The 20610-nt window shown below is 38.0% G+C and overlaps 1 protein-coding gene across 12 annotated transcripts in view; it reads left to right on the plus strand.

The window, feature by feature from the left end:
• The window catches only part of git1 (G protein-coupled receptor kinase interacting ArfGAP 1), a 248970-nt gene that overhangs the window by 172200 nt on the left and 56160 nt on the right, over positions 1-20610 (plus strand). For 10 of the 12 annotated variants that reach the window (XM_059973326.1, XM_059973328.1, XM_059973332.1 and 7 more), the window contains exons 9-10: positions 8442-8493; positions 11974-12046. In XM_059973326.1, the coding sequence (XP_059829309.1) occupies positions 8442-8493; positions 11974-12046 (125 nt within the window). The remainder of the gene's footprint in view (positions 1-8441; positions 8494-11973; positions 12047-20610) is intronic. The other 2 variants (XM_059973327.1, XM_059973330.1) reach the window with 1 other exon arrangement.

Raw genomic sequence — 20610 nt, forward strand, 5'->3', positions numbered from 1 at the left:
GACTTGTTTACTTGGATTTTCAGAAGGCCTTTGACAAGGTGCCACACATGAGGCTTGTAAACAACGCACGAGTTCATAGTTTACAAGAAAGAGTGGCAAAAGATTGGCTGATTGGCAGAAGGCAGAGTTGGAATAAGGGGATCTTACAGCTTGGCTGCTGGTGTGCTGTTCACCGGGGCTCAGTGTTGGGTCTGCTGCTTTCACATTGTGTTAATGATCTGGATGAAGGAATTGATGGCTTTGTGACTAAGCTTACAGATGATACAAAGATTAGCAGAGAAGCAGGTAGTGTTGAGGAAGCAGGGAGTCTCCAGAAGAACTTCCAAAGTGAATCACTTGACATTTTTTTGGGGTGAACTCCATCTGCCTATTTTCAACTAAACTCTGCATTCTATTAATGTCCTGTTGTAACCCTTGATAACCTTCTACACTATCTACAACACCACCAACCTTCCTGTCATATGCAAAGTTATCAACCAACTCATCCCCTTCCTCATCCAAATCATTGATGAAAGTTGAGTCCCAGAATAGATCATTACAGAACACCACTGGTCACTAACTTCCAGGCAGAATATGCTCCATCTACAATCACCCAGTGTTTTCTATGGTCAAGTCAATTTTGAATCCACATAGCCAAGTTTTCCTGTGTCCCATGCCTCCTGGCTTTCTGAATGAACCTACCGTGGGGCATCTTACTAAAATCCATATTCACCACATTCACTGCTCCACCTTTATCAATGTGTTTTGTCACATTTTCAAAGAATTCAATCAGACTCATGAGGCATGATCTGCCTCTCTCAAACACATACTGGTTATCCTTAATCAGACTATGCTTCTCCAAATATTCGTCAATCCCATATCTAGCAATCTTCTCCAATAACTTGCATACCACAGAAGTAAGAGTCACTAATCTAATTGCCAGGGTTATCCTTTCTCCCTTTCGTGAATAATGAATAATATTTGCCACCCTTCAATCTGGTACTACCCCTGTGATCGGTAGCATCACCAAACGTGCAGTAATCTCTTCCATAACTAAATCTCTTCCCTGGAGGCCATTTATCCAATACTTTAATAGAATGTGATTTGACTTTTTTCAATTCCTTTATTATTTATTAATTTGAGGAGAGGAGCGGAGTTGACAACATTAATGAAGGCTATTCTAATAGAAGGTTATCCCTTTAGGACAGAGACAGTGAGAACTTGTTTTAAACAACATGGTGAGTCTGTGGAATTCAATGCCACAGAGACCTATGGAGGCCAAGTCATTGGATACATTTAAAGCAGAGTTTTGATAGCGTCTCGTTTAGTCAGGGTGACAGTGGTTACAGGAAGAAGATAAAATGGGGTTGAGTGGGACAATCAGCCATGATTGAATGGTAGAGCAGGCTCTTTGGGCAGAATGGCCTTCTGCTCCTATGTCTTGTGGTTTTTATAACTAAAACTGAATATCCATGAGGATTGCTTTCAATTGCTGAAAATGCATATTTATAACAAAATTTTGAAGATTTTACCAAATAATACTGTCTGATTTTTAACTACTTTGTCAGATATGTCATCTGAAGAACATTTTCAAGTTGTTGAAGAATGTTCCTAAGGCCCTAAATGGTTGAGAATGTATGCAAACAAGCTTTTTCTCTTTCTCAGAATTCTCAATAAGGGAATTTTTGTGGGAAAATATGTTTGGCATGCTCATTCTGGAGGATTAAGGAAAGAAGCCAGAAGCATGTTTTTTTCTTTAATTCAATTATATACAGTTTGTTGATGTGAAGCATTTCGTTGTTTAATGATCATGCAAACAAGTAGGCCAGATTTTTCTCTCAATATAATAGTGCGGCTATTTATGTGCTCCATTATTTATGCACAAATGGTGGAATGACTTAAGACTGTGGCAAATGAACATCCAAAATTGTTATGTTTGCCACTAACTTCTCAAACATGTCTTCCGTAAAATGCATTGTGAATGATGCAAAGCTTCTGTATTTATCTGGGATACAAGTTAAACCAAGTTAAATCTTGCCATTTCAAGTCTAGAGGTGTTTAACTTTTAACATGTTTTAGAAGTATTGTGACAGTAATTAACACAATACTTTTAAAAGGTTAGAAGTTAAACATTAATGTTAAAGCCGTATTAACTTTTGTTTCCTTAATTTAGTCTTTATTTTTCTTAACTTGATCTTCTGAACCGAACTTAACTTCTTGGAATTTACATTTGGTCCTGTCTTTCAGATTCGTTTTCAGAATTTTCATTCTTTCTGATGGGTTAAGAGGTTAAGTTGCTTCTTCTGTTACTTGAACTCATATGCCCTATTTCCCTTGCTGAGCTGAAAATCAGCTCACACTTTCATTGTTTCCACCATTTTGCTTTTATTTCACACTTATTAAACCAATATACTAAATAATTTAACATCTCTAAATGCATTAATGAAAGTATAGCTAAAACATTTTTGTTATACAAGAAAATCTTATTCTATGCACAAAAAATCATAATGTATATTAGTTTTTAAAGAAGCAGACCACTTTACACAATTAATTTCTTTATGAACTTTAATTAAACCCTTTCTAGGAAGAGGTTGTGGGGAGGAAAGGTTATGCCATGAGCTAATTTAAATTAATTCCTTTCCTGTGATTCTGATGATTAGGTTCTGACAAAAAGCCCTCATCCCATCCTCCAACCACCCCACCAGAGATAGAGTTCCTCGTGTTGTCACCAATCACCCCAGTAGTCTCTGCATCCAGCATTTAATTCTCTGTAACTTCTGCCATCTCCAACAGGATCCTACCACCAAGCACATCTTCCCCTCCTCACCACCCCCCTGGTTTCCACAGAGACCACTCCCTACATGACTCCTTTGACCACTCATTCCTCCCCACTGATAACCCCTCCTGGTACTTATCCTTGCAAGCGGAACAAGTGCCACACCTGCCCCTACACCTCCTCTCTCACTGCCATTCAGGGCCCCAAGCAGTCCTTCCAGGTAAGCGGACACTTCATCTGTGAGTCGACTAGTGTCATCTTCTGAATCTGTTGCTCCTTGTGTGGCCTGGATGTCTTGGGACCCAGCATAGATTGGGAGACCGCTTCACCAAAAACCTACGCTCCATCTGCCAGAAATGGCAACATCTCCCAGTGGCCACCCTTCAATTCTACTTCCCATTCTGTTTGTCAGTTCATTGCCTCCTCTACTGCCACGATGAGGCCACACTCAGGATCAACATCTTGTGTTCTCTCTGGGTAGCCTCCAACCTGATGGCATGAATATTGATTTCTCGAGCTTCTGGTAGTTGTCTCCTCCTTCCCTGCCCCCCCACTTCACTATTACCTCCTTCTGGTGTTCCTTCCCCTTCCCTTCGTTCCAAGGCCTCTAAACTCTCCTATCAGATTCCCCCTTTGCCAGCTCTTTATCTCTTTCACCTATCAACTTCCCAGCTCTTTACTTCACCCCTCCCCCTCTACGTTTCACCAATCACCTACCACCTTGTATTACTTCCTCTGCCCCCCCCCCCCCACCTTCTTGCTCTAACTTATCTTTTTTCCAGTCCTGATGAAGGGTTTTGGCCCAAAACATTGACTGTTTACTATTTTCCATAGATGCTGCCTGGCCTGCTGAGTTCCTCCAGCATCTTGTGTGTGTTTTATGAATTTATTATCCTGTCACATTATTTATTATTTTAATTCCACAGCTTCCTGAGCATCTTAAATTCCTGACTTTTATAGCTGTGTTTATATAAATGGCTTTTAAAATTCTAACAGTCTCACTTTGGCAATATACTACCAAAATATGTTTGCATTGCATATGAACTAAAGTTTGGAGCAATGCACTTTGTTGCTCTATAGTGCAAATAAAATGGAATGAGTTCCTGCTGTCATTATGTATTCTTATATAAGCAGATGGAATAATCACAGCAGTATTTTGTTGCAGTAATTGCCTATAAGTTTCATCTTTTATTATGTTCCACATTAATGTAGCAACAAAATTGCAGTGATTGAGCAGAGTTTTTAAAATCTTTATCCATCTTTATCTCAAGCTTGAATCTGAGAAGTAACAGATGATCCATAAATACTCTTAGGTTCTCACAAATTGCTTATTCTAACAGATTTTCCTGTTTTTCCTCCTTTGCATTCCTTGGAAAATAGAACACGGCAAAAATGCATGACCCAGAGGTATTTTCATTACATTTAGATCTTCAATTTGTTTTCGAAGCATGCCAATATTACATAAACATAGAACATTACTTCTCTGTACTGCTTGCCTGTGGTTTATTTCTTGCCAAAATACAACATCCACCCTAACTTCTGTAACCAGGTACTTAAAATGCTTGTGCTTGATTGATGTTTTAAATTGATTATCTAACAAAGTGAAGTACTTGCACATAATTTGTCATGGTCCAACTTTTCCAGGGTACTTCATAGTTTCCCTGATTGTTTTATGAAATCTTTTGCATAGTGTCATACTTGAAGACTATCATGATAACGAGATATTGCTTATCGTGTGGTATTGCAAGATTTTAAATGAGCTTCTGTGAAACTCCCACCATAGGCCTCTTCATCATCAAAATTCGGTTATCAGAAGATGAGGCTTACCACAACCTTGAAGCATTGGCTTTGGTTCTATAGCCACTCTATAGTTGGAGTCTGGTCACTCTGGTCACTGATACCCAAAGCTCCTGCCTCAGTATATCTGAGCCTTTTAAAATAATTAAGAATATAAAAAATATAAAACCAAATTGTCAATAAATGCATAAGTTTACATCAAAAATGAAAAATCAAACAAAGACAGCCATTTTAATGTACTAGTTGCAGTAACTCTGCTTAATGTAAAAGCAAGTGGCCAGATACAAATTGCACCCATTGCTACAGCTGAGCAATCCATAGTGTACTGTTTTTTTGGCTTGGTGGAAGGTCAGTCTGCAAATGTATAACCCCCTGGATGTTCTTCGCATTGCAATGTATAGGAGCAGAGATCCAGAATTGAATAGCACACAATACAGCTAGCCAACATTTTCTTATCTAAGGGGCTATTCATTGGTGTGTTACTGTCCGGTATTGATTACTTAAGTGAAAGGTTAGCTCAGTTGTAAGATTTGGCTTTATTATTTTTAGCAACATAGCGATATTAGCACTTCATGCCTCCCATCTAATTCTCAGGCATTCTTTCTAGTTTTTTTCCCCACTTTCAGTTATGTTATCCTTCCCATTCTGCAAGAAAAGAATCTTAAACTGAGTGGAATTTTGTAAGTTATTATCCTTAATGCTTTACTTTGTTCCAGTGTAATCCATTTTTTTTATTCAAAAATATTACCAAATGTTCTAAGTTTTATGAAGTTTTGGCACCAGAATCTCCATGCCATGAAGACTAATGAAAGCTAAGAAGTGTTAAAATGGATCATTCATATCCAAGAGGACAATTACAGGTGTTTATTTGCTGTGCATCTACTGGTGATAAAGGGAAAAGGCATTTCTTGAACATGTCAGAAACATAAATGCAGTGTTAGTTTTAAATATGACTTATAAATTGGTTAGCTTTTTAAGTGCAAGTGTTATCACTTGATTAGAAATATTGCTGTAGTTGAACGCTATATTAAAAAAAGTCATGAACCAGCCAAATTTTAAACTTGTTGAATGTAAGAGAATCAAAGTTCGATCCCTGTGTTCATGAAACAATTTAAAAGATCACTCCTATTCTTAAATGAGATGTGATTTGTGTGAGGTTGTGAACAGGTAACTGAACTAAAGATGTAACATCCCCCTACTAACCAATCTAAATTATTTGATAATATTGAAAATATTTTGTTTGCCAACATGCCTGTAATCTTGTTATACTACTACCACATCTGTGATTTCTTTTGGAGTGAAAGTTCAAAAGCTTCGGAATTAAAAAAGATCCTCCTGTTTACTTGCTATGGTTGTACATACCTCAGCACTTTGGTGATACAGAAATTTCTTTAAGATCAATCAATAAATAAGTGAAGAATAAGATTTGGTCACACTTCTGTCAAGTATACTATTATAACAAAATAAAGACCTTAGTTTGGAATTGTTCATTCATGGTGTGATTTTCTTTTTGTTAGAGGTGAGGAAGGAACTATGAGAGCAGATTCAGCAGAGTACGGATGAGCCTCCTATGTTGAACTGTGATTGGTTTGCAATTAGTTTCAAAAACCAGAATTGTAAGAGATGCTTTAGATACCAGTGAAGGAAAGTGTAGAGCAGGGATTCTCAACCCGGGACCCCTTGCTTAATAGTATTGGCCTGTGGCACAAGAAATGTTGGGAACCCCTGGTGTTGAGAAAAATAAAGATAAATTATAACCTAGCTAAATGGCTTTGGGAAAGAAGTACCTCTGTGTTGAAAATTTGTAAGCCAAATTATTTTAGACTCCTGATTCAATAACTTTCAATGTTATTGTTGTAACTTTTGAATCAATAATATTGTCATTTCATAGAATAGCTGCTGTTTGCTGCAGGCTAAATGCAGTTTCCACTGCCAATACATAGGCTGGCCTTTTGATACTAGTAGTGCAACATAACCTCACGATTATAATTTGTGTTTCTTCTTTTTTGTTTGGATGTTGTAGAAGATACACTCCCAACTAATGTATCGAATCAGAAAAGAAAACTTGAATGGAACAGAAGTGATACTTTGCAGCTAGAATTATTCACCATTCTCCTGGAGTAGGCAGAGTTGGCAACATAAAAGAAGATCTTCTTAGAGAAGCTAATTTATTGAGTTTCTCTATTACTTCTGTTCAGGATACTTTCAAATAATCATTAGAGAAATTTTACTATCTTTTAAACTGAAAACATTTTTCACTACATCTTGAATGTTATGCAAGCAACCAACAAGTGTTACAAGTTTTTTTAAGCATTTACATTAACCACCACAGGAAAAAATACTGTAAATGCGCTCATAGCTTTATATGTAAAGTTGAGGTCTACAAATGTGCATGCAAGAATCCAGGATCATAAAACTGCAGTATTGTTTAAGAACAGTTATTCCTTATAATTTATAACTATAATTACCCTTTTCACTCACTTGGAAATTTGCTTGAACTGCTCCATAGTCCTTCAATTGCAATCCCTAGGATTCTTCTCTCAGTAGCTAATTCTACATCAGAAGTTAATTTTGTGTGTTCAGGAGTATACCACATGCTATTTTTGTGTTCAAATAAGCAAAATTCAAATCTAAAATGTAATTTGGAGCATGCTCATCTTATACATTGTTGTTTAGATTTTTCTTTAGACTTGTGTGCATGGAGCCCATATTTCAAGCAACCACTTAGTTGTAATTTTATTAATGTAAAAGCTGACATCAAGGCACTTCAGATTTTTGACTCAAACCATTTAGTAATTAATGCTATGAGTATTTCTCTCCATTTAATTTTAAATGATTACTTTCCAAGTGACTTGTTATTCATTTTTAGAAGGATTATTATTAGTTTGACAGTTTCTCTTGCGTTATACAGTACATTAGTCAATTGAGCCAGTTAGTTGATGTGCAAAATTATATCTCCTCCCCATTATCCCCTTTCTGAGAGATGGAGCATGCATGCATAATTTGGGGATATATTAGTTTCCCTGTATAATTCAGAGTTATCACAGGAAACTCCTCTAGACCACAATTAATGTGTCATGGAATCACACAGCACAAAACTGGACACAAAAACACAAAAAGTCCATGTTGACCATCAGTTGCCTGAGTTTTTGTTCTTTAATTTCCAAAGTACATCACATCAGACTGCACTACCTTTCTCTCAAAGGGTGCCCCAACATTATCTCTGTTATCTAGTTTAAACTAATCTTGAAGTGATCTTATTTTGGCACAGCTTTGGGAAGTGAAAGGAAACGCACATTGTCACAGAGAATGTGCATACTCAGTTATAAACACTTTTGGAACTGATGGAATATTATTACGTGGCTATGTAGGAAAAAAATTGAGATAAATGTCCTTTTTGCAGGATTTAATCCAAAGTATTGTTCACCCTTAACTAAGGGCATAGAAATGCATGGGTACTTTTTAAATTATATATGTTTGTTGTAAATGTATGAGTGACAAATTGAACTGGTCACCAAAGCAGTACATTAACAGGATCCTACTAACAGTGGCTGCTATACTCAGGATATCAGGTTGTAAGTTGTCATTGAATAAAATTACTGTTAAGTAGCACTATTAGTCTTTCAGTTCCAAAACCAATCCATCTCTTGAGTCACATACTTTTGCAAAGGAAACTTAACCAGATAAACTTTTGAGGCATTGCTTTTATCTCCAGTTGTTTGTAGTCCCTTGTATTCTAAATTTCTGAGTGTTTGTAATGAATAGTTTTATGGAGTCAATGATTCATCCTGAGCATTTGTACCCAGGTTCCATTTGAAAGGTAATATTGTTATCGATGCATGTTTTATTGACCAAGTTCCTGAGTTGTGTTTTTCATGTTTCTCTTCAGTAGCTTGGACTTGTCAGAACTAGCTAAGGCAGCCAAAAAGAAACTTCAAGCAGTAAGTTATGAATAAACAATTCTATATTATTATTATTCATATATTTCTCTATGACAAATTGTTTCCCATATATATTGTGATTTCCTTTTATGGGTTGCATAAGTATTAAAATTGGAGCAATAAACAAAAAATGCAATAACTACACAACATATCATTCGGGATCTGAAACAATTGAATAGGAGTTAGCAAGAGATTCTTTTTAGTTGGAGCTATTGCATTTCCAGTACTTTTAATATTTTAACATATAGCTTGCTTTGAACTTCCTTACTTAATTATGCAAATAACTAAAATGTTGCAACTCAGTCATGCTTGAATCTTTTTGTGTGCTGTTTGTTTTTCCTAATTATGTAGTTTCCAATTTTACTTGTCTGTTGCATACTATTCTGTATTCATCTCAATCATGGTATTTTTGCCTCAAAATTTTCACAACTGAGCTTGTCATGAACCTAATTTAGAAACCACCACCCACCACTCTAAGACTTCCTGCACTTGGTTCTAATGGAATGTATTCTTATGAAATAATCACAAATTTGTTTTCTATCTGTGCATGCATTAAGAACTACTGATATTATGGTTTGTGTAAAATGTGTCATTTTAAGTATGTTTCTTTTCCCACAACTTTTACAGGTGATTGTTGGTATCATGCCAAACTGGGCACCATTCCAATGAGAGTTTATGTTGAGTTGGGGGTTCCATTGCAACAAGCAAGAGAGTGAAAAGTATTGTAGCTAGATCTTATCCTGTCAAAATTCGCGCATGCATCTTTTCTAATATGGTACACGGGATTAATGAAGGTCCCTAGAGCCAAGCCTTGGGATACATAGACAATTGGCAAAAAATTCTTACCATCACCAAAAAGATTTGCATAAATAATTTTATTCTTGCACTAGGTGGTGCAGAGCGAAGCCATTGGATGAGTACCCTTTCTGATGATTATTTTTATTTGCTGTAGGCATCTTACTTCAGAGTGTGTTCAGCCAATAATGTTATGCTGCTTAAGAGTTTTGAAAAGAATTTGATGCCAAGCTATGATTGTAAACAGAAACAATGATTGCAGACTTTACAAATCTGTAACAGAAATTATGAGCAGCACTTAGCACGTTCGGCAACATTCATAGAAAGAGTTGATATTACAGGTTGATGACATTTTATCAGAACTGGTCATCAGCTTGTAATGTTAATTCTGTTTCTTTCCATAGATGCTACCTGATCTGACTTTTTCCGTCATCGGCTTTTTGATTTGTGATAGTAATGAATTCTCCTGAACCCTTGATTTTAGGTGTACAACCTCAGGCTGAGTGAGTTGAATAGAATATTCTCTATGGCTAGATGGTAATCATTGCTTCTCTTTTAAGAAAATAAATGATTAGATCTTTGAAGCAGAAGTAGAATGTAGAAAATTAGCAGTCATTTCAGGCACTAGATGGTGGTTTCTTTGGAGACTCAGTAGAATATCATCTGAATGCTTTCACTTTGAGTTCCCGTTGCTGCATTTTTACCACATTCACTATTGAGATAATTACTAAGACACAGGAAAACAATGCAAGGTCATGGACTACCCTCAATGATAACAGGTTTTTTTGTAAATCTATTCAAATCACAGTTTTGCTTTTTAACAATATGGAATGCACCAAAACAACACTTTTCCATTGAGCTTCCAGTATTTTGAAGCTGTCAGTCAAATCCGTGTGTTAAAACTTCTAAATGGGCCATATTTAAGTGCTAAATAAGAATTTTGAATCAAGGTCACAAATTTATAGTGACTGAAGAAATCTTTTTCTGTTGTATGAAATGATGAGGTTATTGCTATTTTCTGAGAAATCTCATTCTATGATTCTCACTATTTTGTAGTCAAAACTAGAAGATAATGTTCAGATTCCATATACCTGTTTTTTTGAAAATGGGAAGGGCGGACAAAGCAGATGGAATACCATGTGGGAGAAATATGAGGACACCCACTTTAGTGCTCATGCAAGAAAATTTGCAAATGGTGAGGATTGGGTAGTGTTGATGTGCTTGTACACAGGTCATGGAGATTAACATGCAATTGCACAAGTGACTAAGAAGGTAAATAGATATATTAGCCTGTACTATGAAAGGAGATATTTCATTAAGTTGTATGCAGACTTCATAGATTGTGTAGAGTTCTGTGTATGATTTTGCCCTCCATACTGTGAAAAGATGGAATAGAGGTGAGGATGTACGAGATCACTTCATAAACGTGAAGTTGTGTGAAGAATGACAGTGTTAGAGCTATATTTTCTATGGGGCAGAAGAGGTCACTTTGAAACTAGAGTTCTTAAAGAGCTTATTAGTCTAAACACAAGAAGTGGGTGTTTCTTTGGCTGAGGAATCTTGCTCAGGGAGTGCACTTTCAGATTGAGGATGTGTCCCCTTGCACAGCAGTCTTAAGAAGAGAGAAAAACAGTTTCAAAATTGTAGGACTAAGGAGGAGAAAATTCTTTACTGTGAGTAGTGAACTTGTATATTTCTCTTCAGAGAGTTATAGAGGCTCAGGTAAGCTCATTGAAAACAGAGATCTGTAGTCTTTTGAACTAAGGAGAAGAAGGATCTTGGGGTAGTACTGGAGATAGAATATTAGCATTGCTGTTGTTGAACGTGTGTGTGTGTGGTTCATATTTTCTCTTTGTTCTGCTGCTCCTATTGCTTTACACCTTTAATGGCATGGGAGGGAGAGACCAAGGCATCGTGGGAACCCTGGCAGTATCAGCAGAACTGGAAATGGGACAGGCAACCCTTTTAGGAAGTGCAGAATATAGTCTGGCAAAACCCTGCCAGACTCTGGCTCTGCATGAATATTTGTAAGGCCTGTTGTGTGTTGCACCCACAACAACTAAAGGCAAAATGTGACACAAGCTGGAAATCTGAAACCGTGTAAAGCAGCTAATGGACAGCAGGTCAATAACATCCCTGCGCCTTGCCACAATGCCTGCTGTTGAAGTACAAATAAAATACATTCCCTTTGATAAACCAGCTGGAAGAAAGCACAAGTCCTTGGAAGTGGGAAAGAAATAAAAATAACACTCAAGCATAGTTCTCACAGTGGGTAGATGTACTCCTACTCCAGGAGTCTACAGATTTATCTTTTATTCACCATCAACAGATAGCAATGTCTGCTGAAGCTGATAAACTGGCCTTGGGAAAACATAAGAAAGTATGTTGTCCTTGAATTGTAAACGAGAAAGCATCTCAAAGACGTGTGGTAAAATCAAGTGGAGTAATTAAAAAGCACGCTCACAGATCAAACGATGTAGATTTTAATTTTCTTCAGTGAATGACATACTTCTGAAAGTTTAAGTTGCAATCATTTACTCGGTTAATTATAAGTTAGTTTATTACAAGCTTAGACAAACCGTCTTTTGAACCTCATCAGTGCAATACAACAATGCTTGGTTTCTAATTGGACAATACTTTTTAAAAGTTTAATTGTAAATTGTTATATGTTTGCTTTATGTGCAGCTGAATAACCGACTTTTTGAAGAACTTGCGATGGATGTTTATGATGAAGTTGATCGCCGTGAGAATGACGCAGGTATATCAAGAATTCATGTACCTTTAGTGTGCAAGTATTACTAGGGGTAGTAATAGAAGGGATTTCAATAATCAAAATATGTATCTTTGGCTGAAATGCTTTAAAGGTAAGTCGGTACAATGTTTTTTGAGGTAAAAATCGAGGCACATACACAAAGACAATGGCAAAACTTATGCTTTGTCAACAAAGATTCTTGGGACACCGATATCCAAAAGTTGTTGTTAACTAAGCAAGATGATTTTCTATACTTGTGCATTCCAGTAAAACTACAGATATAAGCACTTGGAAGCCATATACTATAGTGTTATTTTTTTGCAGATTGTAAACTGGAAAGTCTTGCCCTTAGTGTCTAGGAGAAGGCCTTTTAAACTCATACTGATCCCATGAGCGATACAAAATCAGAATTGTTGAATTGCTAAGTTAACAAAGAAACTGAAATGAGAATATTGGCCGTGTTAATTTTCCATAAGGTGCAATGAGTGTGAAATGGGGAAAGTGACAATGAAAAGGATTAATATTAGAGTAAATGGGTGATTGGTGGTCAGTGTAGACTTAGTGGGCTGAAGAGCCTGTTTCCATGCTGTTTTTCTCACTCCGACCCAGTTTGGGTTGGCAACATCTCCATGATTTCCAGCAACACAGGTGCACCACTTCTTTGATCAAGGGGTACATGTGAAGCCATTTATCTTTTCCATATTCAAAAATAGAAAGTTTAATTAAAAATGAATTTGTTTACTGGAGGGCCCCACGTACAATCAAATTGGAATGTGAATGGCACGAAAAACATGTCAACATTTCAGTTTGTCCTTTTTTATGATTTGGAAAAGTTTGGCATGCTAATGATTTTGAGTAAAGCCAAAAGAGCCAAAACTGAGTAACACAAAATGCTGGAGGAACTCAGCAAGTCAGGCAGCATCTATGGAGAGAAATACTGGGCTGAAACTTTTGGGAGTGAAAATCCTCTTGGCCTCTTCCCAAAGCTTCAATAATTTGCAAGACCTTAGCCTCATTAACTCCTTATGCAACTGGATTCTCGATTTTCTCACTCCAACCCAGTTTGGGTTGGCAACGTCTCCATGATTTCCAGCAGCACAGGTGCACCACTAGGCTGTGTGTTTAGCCCCCTGCTCTGCTCGCTTTATACTTATGACTGAGGCTAAGCACAACTCCAATGCCAATGCCAATGCTGATGACGCCACTCTCATTGACTGAATCAAAAGATATGATGTTCTAGCATTGAGGAGGGAGATTGAAAATCTGACTGAGTCATGCCATAGCAACCTCACACTGAATGCCAGCAAGACCAAGGAGTTCATTATTGACTTCACGAGGAGGAACCCAGAGGTCCGTGAGCAAGTCTTCATCGAAGGATCAGAGGCAGAGAGGGTCAGCAACTTTAAATTCCTTGGTGTTATCATTTTAGAGGACCTGTCCTGCACTATACAAAAAATAGTAGATACAGCCCAGTTCACCACAGGTAAAGCCCTTCCCATTGAGCACATCTACTCAAAGCACTGTTGCAGGAAAACAGCATCCATCATCAGGGACCCCCACCGCCCATGACAAGCTCTCTTCTTGCTGCTGCCATCAGGAAGAAGGTACACACACCACCAGGCTCAAAAACATGTTACGCCTCATCCATCAGGCTCTTCAACCAAATTTATTTGAATCTTGTATAGTTTTTCAAGGATGTTACCAGGAAAATTGATGAAGTCAAGGCATTGGTGACAGGGTCCAGCATGGGAGGCTGGTTTAAAAAAAAAACTTCAGTCACTTGGCATTCAAGATGAGTAATAACTTGGATTAGACATTGGCTTCGTGGGAGAAACCAAAGTGTTTCTCTATGAAAAAAGTACAGTCGATGTTTTGGGCAGGTTCTGGTGAAGTTCTCAGCCCGAAACATTGGCTGTACATTTTTTCCATAGATGCTGCCTGGCCTGCTGAGTTCTGTCAGCATTTTGTGCGTGTTACCTTTGTTGTCTCTTATCTACAAACCCCATTTCCAGAAAAGTTGGGATATTTTCCAAAATGCAATAAAAACAAAAATCTGTGATATGTTAATTCACATGAACCTTTATTTAACTGACAAAAGTACAAAGAAAAGATATTCAATAGATTCACTGACCAACTTAATTGTATTTTGTAAATGTACACAAATGTAGAATTTGATGGCTGCAACACACACAACAAAAGTTGGGACAGAGGCATGTTTACCATTGTGTTACATCACCTTTCCTTTTAATAACACTTTTTAATTGTTTTGGAATTGAGGATACTAATTGTAGTAGATTTGCAATTGGAAATTTTGTCCACTCTTGCTTGATATAAGACCTCAGCTGCTCAACAGTCCGTGGTTTCCGTTGTCTGATTCTCCTCTTCATGATGCGTCATACATTTTCAATAGGAGACAGATCTGGACTGGCAGCAGGCCAGTCAAACACACACACTCTGTGTCTACAAAGCCATGCTGTTGTAGCCCGTGCAGAATGTGGTCTGGCATTGTCCTGCTGAAGTAAGCATGGACATCCTGGGAAGAGACGTCACCTTGATGGCAACATAGTCTCTCTAAAATCCTAATATACACCTCAGAGTCAATGGTACCTTCACATACATGCAACTCACCCATGCCGTGGGCACTGATGCACCCCCATACCATCACAGATACTGGCTTTTGCACCTTTCGCTGATAACAATCAGGATGGTCGTTTTCATCTTTGGCACGGAGAACTCGGCGCCCGTTTTTTCCAAAAACTAGCTGAAATGTGAACTCATCTGACCACAGCACACGGTTCCACAGTCTTTTGGTCCATCTGAGATGAGCTTGGGCCCAGAGAACTCGCTGGCGTTTCTGCATAGAGTTGATGTATGGCTTCCTCCTTGCGTAATACAGTTTCAAGTTGCATTTCTGGATGCAGCGACGGACTGTGTTAAGTGACAATGGTTTTCCGAAGTACTCCCGAGCCCAGGTGGCTATAATTGTCACAGTAGCGTGATGGTTTCTTAGGCAGTGCTGCCTGAGGGCTCAAAGATCACGTACATTCAACAGTGGTTTCCGACCTTGCCCTTTACGCACTGAGATGTCTCTTAATTCTCTGAATCTTTTCACAATATTTTGTACTGTAGATGTTGAAAGACTTAAATTCTCTGCATTCTTGCATTGAGAAATGTTCCTTTTGAACTGATTAACAATTCTCTCACGAATGTTGGCACAAAAAGGGGGAGCCTTGACCCATCCTTGCTTGCAAAGACTGAGCCTTTGATGGATGCTACTTTTATACCCAGTCATGATACTTCACCTGCTACCAATTAACCTGCTTAATGTGGAGTCTTCCAAACCGGTGTTACTGAATATTCTGTGCAATTTTCAATCTTATTTTAACTCTGTCCCAACTTTTGTTGAGTATGTTGCAGCCATCAAATTCTAAATTTGTGTATATTTACAAAATACAATTAAGTTGGTCAGTAAAACTATTGAAAATCTTTTCTTTGTACTTTTGTCAGTTAAATGAAGGTTCACGTGAATTAACATATCACAGATTTTTGTTTTTATTGCATTTTGGAAAATATCCCAACTTTTCTGGAAATGGGGTTTGTATATCAACCATCTGGGTGCTTGTGTGGTTAACTGGATCAGCAGATTTGCAGATAACACCAAGACTGGGAATGCAGTGGACAGTGAGGGAGCCCATCAGAACTGGCAGGATCTGGACCAGCGGGAAAAATGAGCTGAAAAATAACAGATGGAATTTAATACAGACAAGTGTGAGTTCTTGCACTTTAGTAGGACCATCCAGGATAAGTCTTACACAGTGAATGGAAGGTCACCGAGGAGTGTGGTAGAACAAAAGGATCTGAGAATACAGGTCCATAATTCATTGAAAGTCATAAGGTCCATAATTCGTTTAAAGTGTTAAGGTCGTAAAGCTTTTGGCACATTGGCCTTCATAAATCAAAGTATTGAGTGCAGGAGATAAAATGTTATGTTGAAGTTGTATAAGGTGTTGGTGAGGGCTGATGTGGAATATTGTGTTCAGTTTTGGTCACCTTCCCACAGGAAAAATGTGAATAAGGTTGAAAGTGTGCAGAGACTGGGACTGGAGGATGTGAATAGGAAGGATTGAATAGGTTAGGACTTTACAAGATTGAGGGGAGATTTAGTAGAGGTATAGGAATTTATGAGGGGTATAGATAGGGTAAATGCAGGCTTTTTCCACTGAGGTCAGGTGAGGCTATAACTAAAGGTCATGGGTTAAGGGTGAAAGCTGAAATGTTTACTGGGAACATGAGGGGAAACTACTTCACTCAGAGGGTTTTGAGAGTGTGGAACTAGTTTCCAGAGTAAGTGGTGCATGCGAGTTTGATTTCAATGTTTTAAGAGCAGTTCGGATAGGTCCATGGAAGGACATGGAAGGCTGTGGTCCAGGTGCAAGGCACTAGGCAGTTTAAATGATTTGACATGAACTAGATAGGCCAAAGGGCCTGTTTCTGTGCACTACTTTTCTGTGACTATATAATCATAGTAGAATCAATGAAAGACTACACCAATTTGTGTGTTAAGCCAGTGTGCAAATAACAACAAACTGTGCAAATATAGTAAGAAAGAAATAATACTAAATAAGTAATAAATATCACGAACTTGTGATGAAGAGTCCTTGAAACTGAGTCTGTAGGTTATGGGAACATTTCAAAGATGGGGCAAGTCAAGTTGAGTGAGGTTATGCCCTTTGGTTCGAAAGCCTGATGGTTGAGGTGTATTAACTGTTCCCGAACCTGGTGATGTAAATCCTGAGGCTCCTGTACCACCTTCTTGATCACAGCAATGAGAAGAGAGCGTGCCCTGAGTGCTGAGGGTCCCTGATGATGGATGTGTCATGTCAAAAACAATGGAACCCTGGAACATTGACCTGTCTGTCCTGCCCCTCCTGCTAGTTGCTACTATGTCATAACTCCACATGCTGATCCATGTCAGCTTCTTTGCCTGGGGGGACCAAATGTTATATTTCCAATTTTCAAATGGTATTAAACTTGGTGGGATTATGATTACAGATGATCCTAGGAAAATGTTTCAGGAAGCATGGGCAATCAAAGTGGTTGGTTGAGAACATAGCAGATAGAATATAATGAGTTGTTCAGTTTGGTGCATATAATGAAGGCACGTGTTGAATGGTGAGAAATTGGATAATGTTGACAACTGAAGGAACATAAGCACATGTGACTCTACTGTTACGCTTTGTTAAATTTAAATCCTTTAGGTTGAAGAAATACTGCCCTGACAGTATTGTGCTTATATGTCTAGTTTAAAAGACTGAGAAGTCTTTGAAACTTTTGCAGATGAAGGATGATCGTTTCTTCTGCCAGGTGTGGCTAGATCTCAAAATAGGAGCAGGAGGAAGCTAGAGATATGGTCCAAAAATTGGAGATTAAGCATTCAGGTTAAGATGAGAAGAAACTTTTGCCAGAGGATACAGAATCTTCACAATCCTCTACCCAAAAGGATTTTAAAGTATATTCCTGACTGTTTGATGGATAATTTGGATATTATGGAAATTGAGAAATATGGGCTTAGTTGCACTGAGGTAAAAAAAATCAGCTGTGCTCTTATTGAATGGAAGGGTCAGAGGCCAAATAGGCTGCTTCTGATTTGTTTCTTAAGATCTCTTAGAATATTAAGGTAGGTGTGATCTCCAGAAACTCAGTGTAGATGCTTGTCAGAAGTGCTCCATCCTGCTTTATTCAAAGGTTCATTTTATTATCTAAGTATGTACGCAGAATACAACTCTGAGACTTGTCTTCAGATAGCCATAAAATACAGAAAACCATAGATGTAGGTGAAAGAAAAATATCAAAACCACCATGGGAAGAAAAAGAAACAAAAACTCGCGAACCACAGACCTCCCTCTACCCATCCTTGCACAATAAGTAAAAGATCACCCACATGGAGAAACAAGGAGAACATCAAACCCCAAACCTTCAACCCGCCAGTCGGCAGCAGGAAAGAATGGGTGAGAACAAGAAAAAAACATGAGGGCAATATGAGCTACAGTTAGTTTGAATTACAGCCCAATCCATAAATCTCAGAATTCCAATAACATCTCCGAGAGCATCAAGACCCTGTAGCCCCTCCAAGGGAAGCGATTTGAACTGTAGTGATCATGTTAGCAAACACTCTAGGTGGAGAGCGAAAGAAATAAACTATTAAACCTGGCTAATGATTTTGAAATGTCTCTTCATAACTCAGTTTATTCCCATCATAGAGATAAATACATCTGTGTCTACTTCAGTGCGTACTGAATGTTGTTGAGAAAAAGTAATGAATAAGTTGTGCAGAGATTTTACAGCAATTGCACGAGTAAAATTAGCAGATTGTGTCCATCACTTTGCTGCCTAGTAATATATCATTGAAGGAACAAGAGTCATCTGAGCCAAATTTTTGCTTTGTATAAATAAATATGCATTGCTTGTTTTTATCATGACCATCTGCAAATATTAATCTTCTTTTGGTATTTAGTCAAACATGTGCAAAAAAAATACTTTATAGATGTATCAGCACTGGAGTTTTCACACAGCCAGTGCCATAGTCTCCCTCAAATTAAACATTTAGCTGTGTTGCAGAGTTAGCGTGTATGTGAGCCGATTGGAAAAACTTGTCATTGGCGAAAAGTTGCTTTGACAGTAATTTGGGGTTGCAATGTTTCTTGAAGAGTAAGATGCAGATATTTATACCCAGAGCCCGCTAGTGAAAATGGAAATGTTATCATTCTGGCCCGTCTGCTGTAAACTACAAGTAGATTTTTATCTCCCTCACTTGATGGTACTTGATCTGAACTGCTATGATAGTACCAGACTAATTCCAGGTCCACATAAATGTGGCAACATAGAATGTACCAAACTGGAGGAGTAAACTAACTCTCCATGAGACAGAGCAGGCCTCAGAAAGCAGAAGCTCCACTGCCAGCTCTACCTTGATGGCATTTTCACCACATGAGGTGTTTAACAGCTAATGAAGTGGATTTAACAGTAATCAAACATTTTAGCTTGTATTCTGATACATCAAAAATAAAAGAAAATAAGTTTACCATTTTAGTAAAAGTTGATGACTCCATGCAGATGAATATTATTATTTGTACATCAGTCATGCCACAAATAAAGATAGGAAACAAGGTGTGTTTAGCCACTTTCTTGAGCTATCGCTCCTAACCAAGCCTAAACTGGGCCAGGTTTTATCAAATATTTGTTTGTAACCCTCTGGTTCGGTCAGCAGCGTTAGTCTAGGGGAAGACACTCTCCAGCCTGCCAAACTTGTGAAATCTCGTTTGTGTGGATGCTGGGTGATGTTTTCCCCTGTTACAAATCAGTACCATGAAATGACAAACAGTACACCATGTGCAATTAAACAATTTAGGTTTATACTTCTTTGACTGGAGGATTAGTAAAGAAACAAAGAGAAAAGGGCCCATTTTAATGAAACATTCTAATATGCATGTTGGAGCTCAGGATTTTCCCATCCCATGTCCACTCAGTCCTGCAGTCTACAACCTCTCCAGTCTGGCATCTTCTCTGTCCATCTTGCGCCAAGCAAAAACCCGCGAATACCTCGCTCTCAGGCACGCAGGAAAGGAAAAACACTCCCCTCATTGGACACCGCACATTCCAGAGCCCTCGTTATCTCTAGAAATAACCCAAACACTGCTACTACAAAGGACCCATTACATTAACAGTGAAACCTTTCCTGGGGTGTTACATGTTCATGCAGAATGTGAGTCCAAGTTGAATTCTATGATTTAAAAATCTGTCTAATATTTGAGTAATAAGAAAGAAGATGGTACAGAAGACCTGTCCTCCTCCCTTTCTTTACCTTCTTCCTATTCATTTCCCTAGTAAAATTCCTTAGTTTCTCAACTGATCCAAAAGTGTGAATGCTTCAAACAATTTATCTGACAAGATTAGGGCCCAGCCTCTTAAAAGAAGGTTTGTGTGTCTGCATTTATATGTCTTCCAGAAGGTATTATTGGATGGGCATCGTGTGCAGTTTGTTCCATGGAATTCAGTAATAGTCAGCTGTCACCATTCAACTAGCTTGTGCATTTACCTAATGAGCCTATATAGCTTTTGTCACAGATGTCTTAAAATATTTAATATGTCACTGCAGAATCTTAATCATTTATGTTAACATTATTTTAGAATCTATATTTTCTTTAAAATCACTTTTTTAAAATCATACTCTAGGTGGAAGAAGCATGTAATGTAGTATAATAGTGGTACCAGTGATCTGAGGGTCACCAAATAAACAATGCAGTTTTAATAAGGAACTGCGATAGGAATGCACTTACTGTGGGGAGTGCTTATTATTGCTGCCAATAGACTTTTCAGAGACTGGAAAATTTTATCCATTTTTGGACAAGCTTTTGGTTCAGTACTTTCCCATTATCAGATGAGGATAAGTAACATCTGGTATTTAACTCTGTGTGTACTACATTGCAGAGGGCAGCTGAATAAGAGTGGAAAATATACTGTCTGGAGTTCAGGTAATTTAGTTGCTCTGAGAAAGAATTGTGTTCGAAATG

The sequence above is a fragment of the Hypanus sabinus genome, chromosome 6, assembly GCF_030144855.1.
Source record: "Hypanus sabinus isolate sHypSab1 chromosome 6, sHypSab1.hap1, whole genome shotgun sequence".
In the NCBI taxonomy this organism is placed as follows: domain Eukaryota; kingdom Metazoa; phylum Chordata; class Chondrichthyes; order Myliobatiformes; family Dasyatidae; genus Hypanus; species Hypanus sabinus.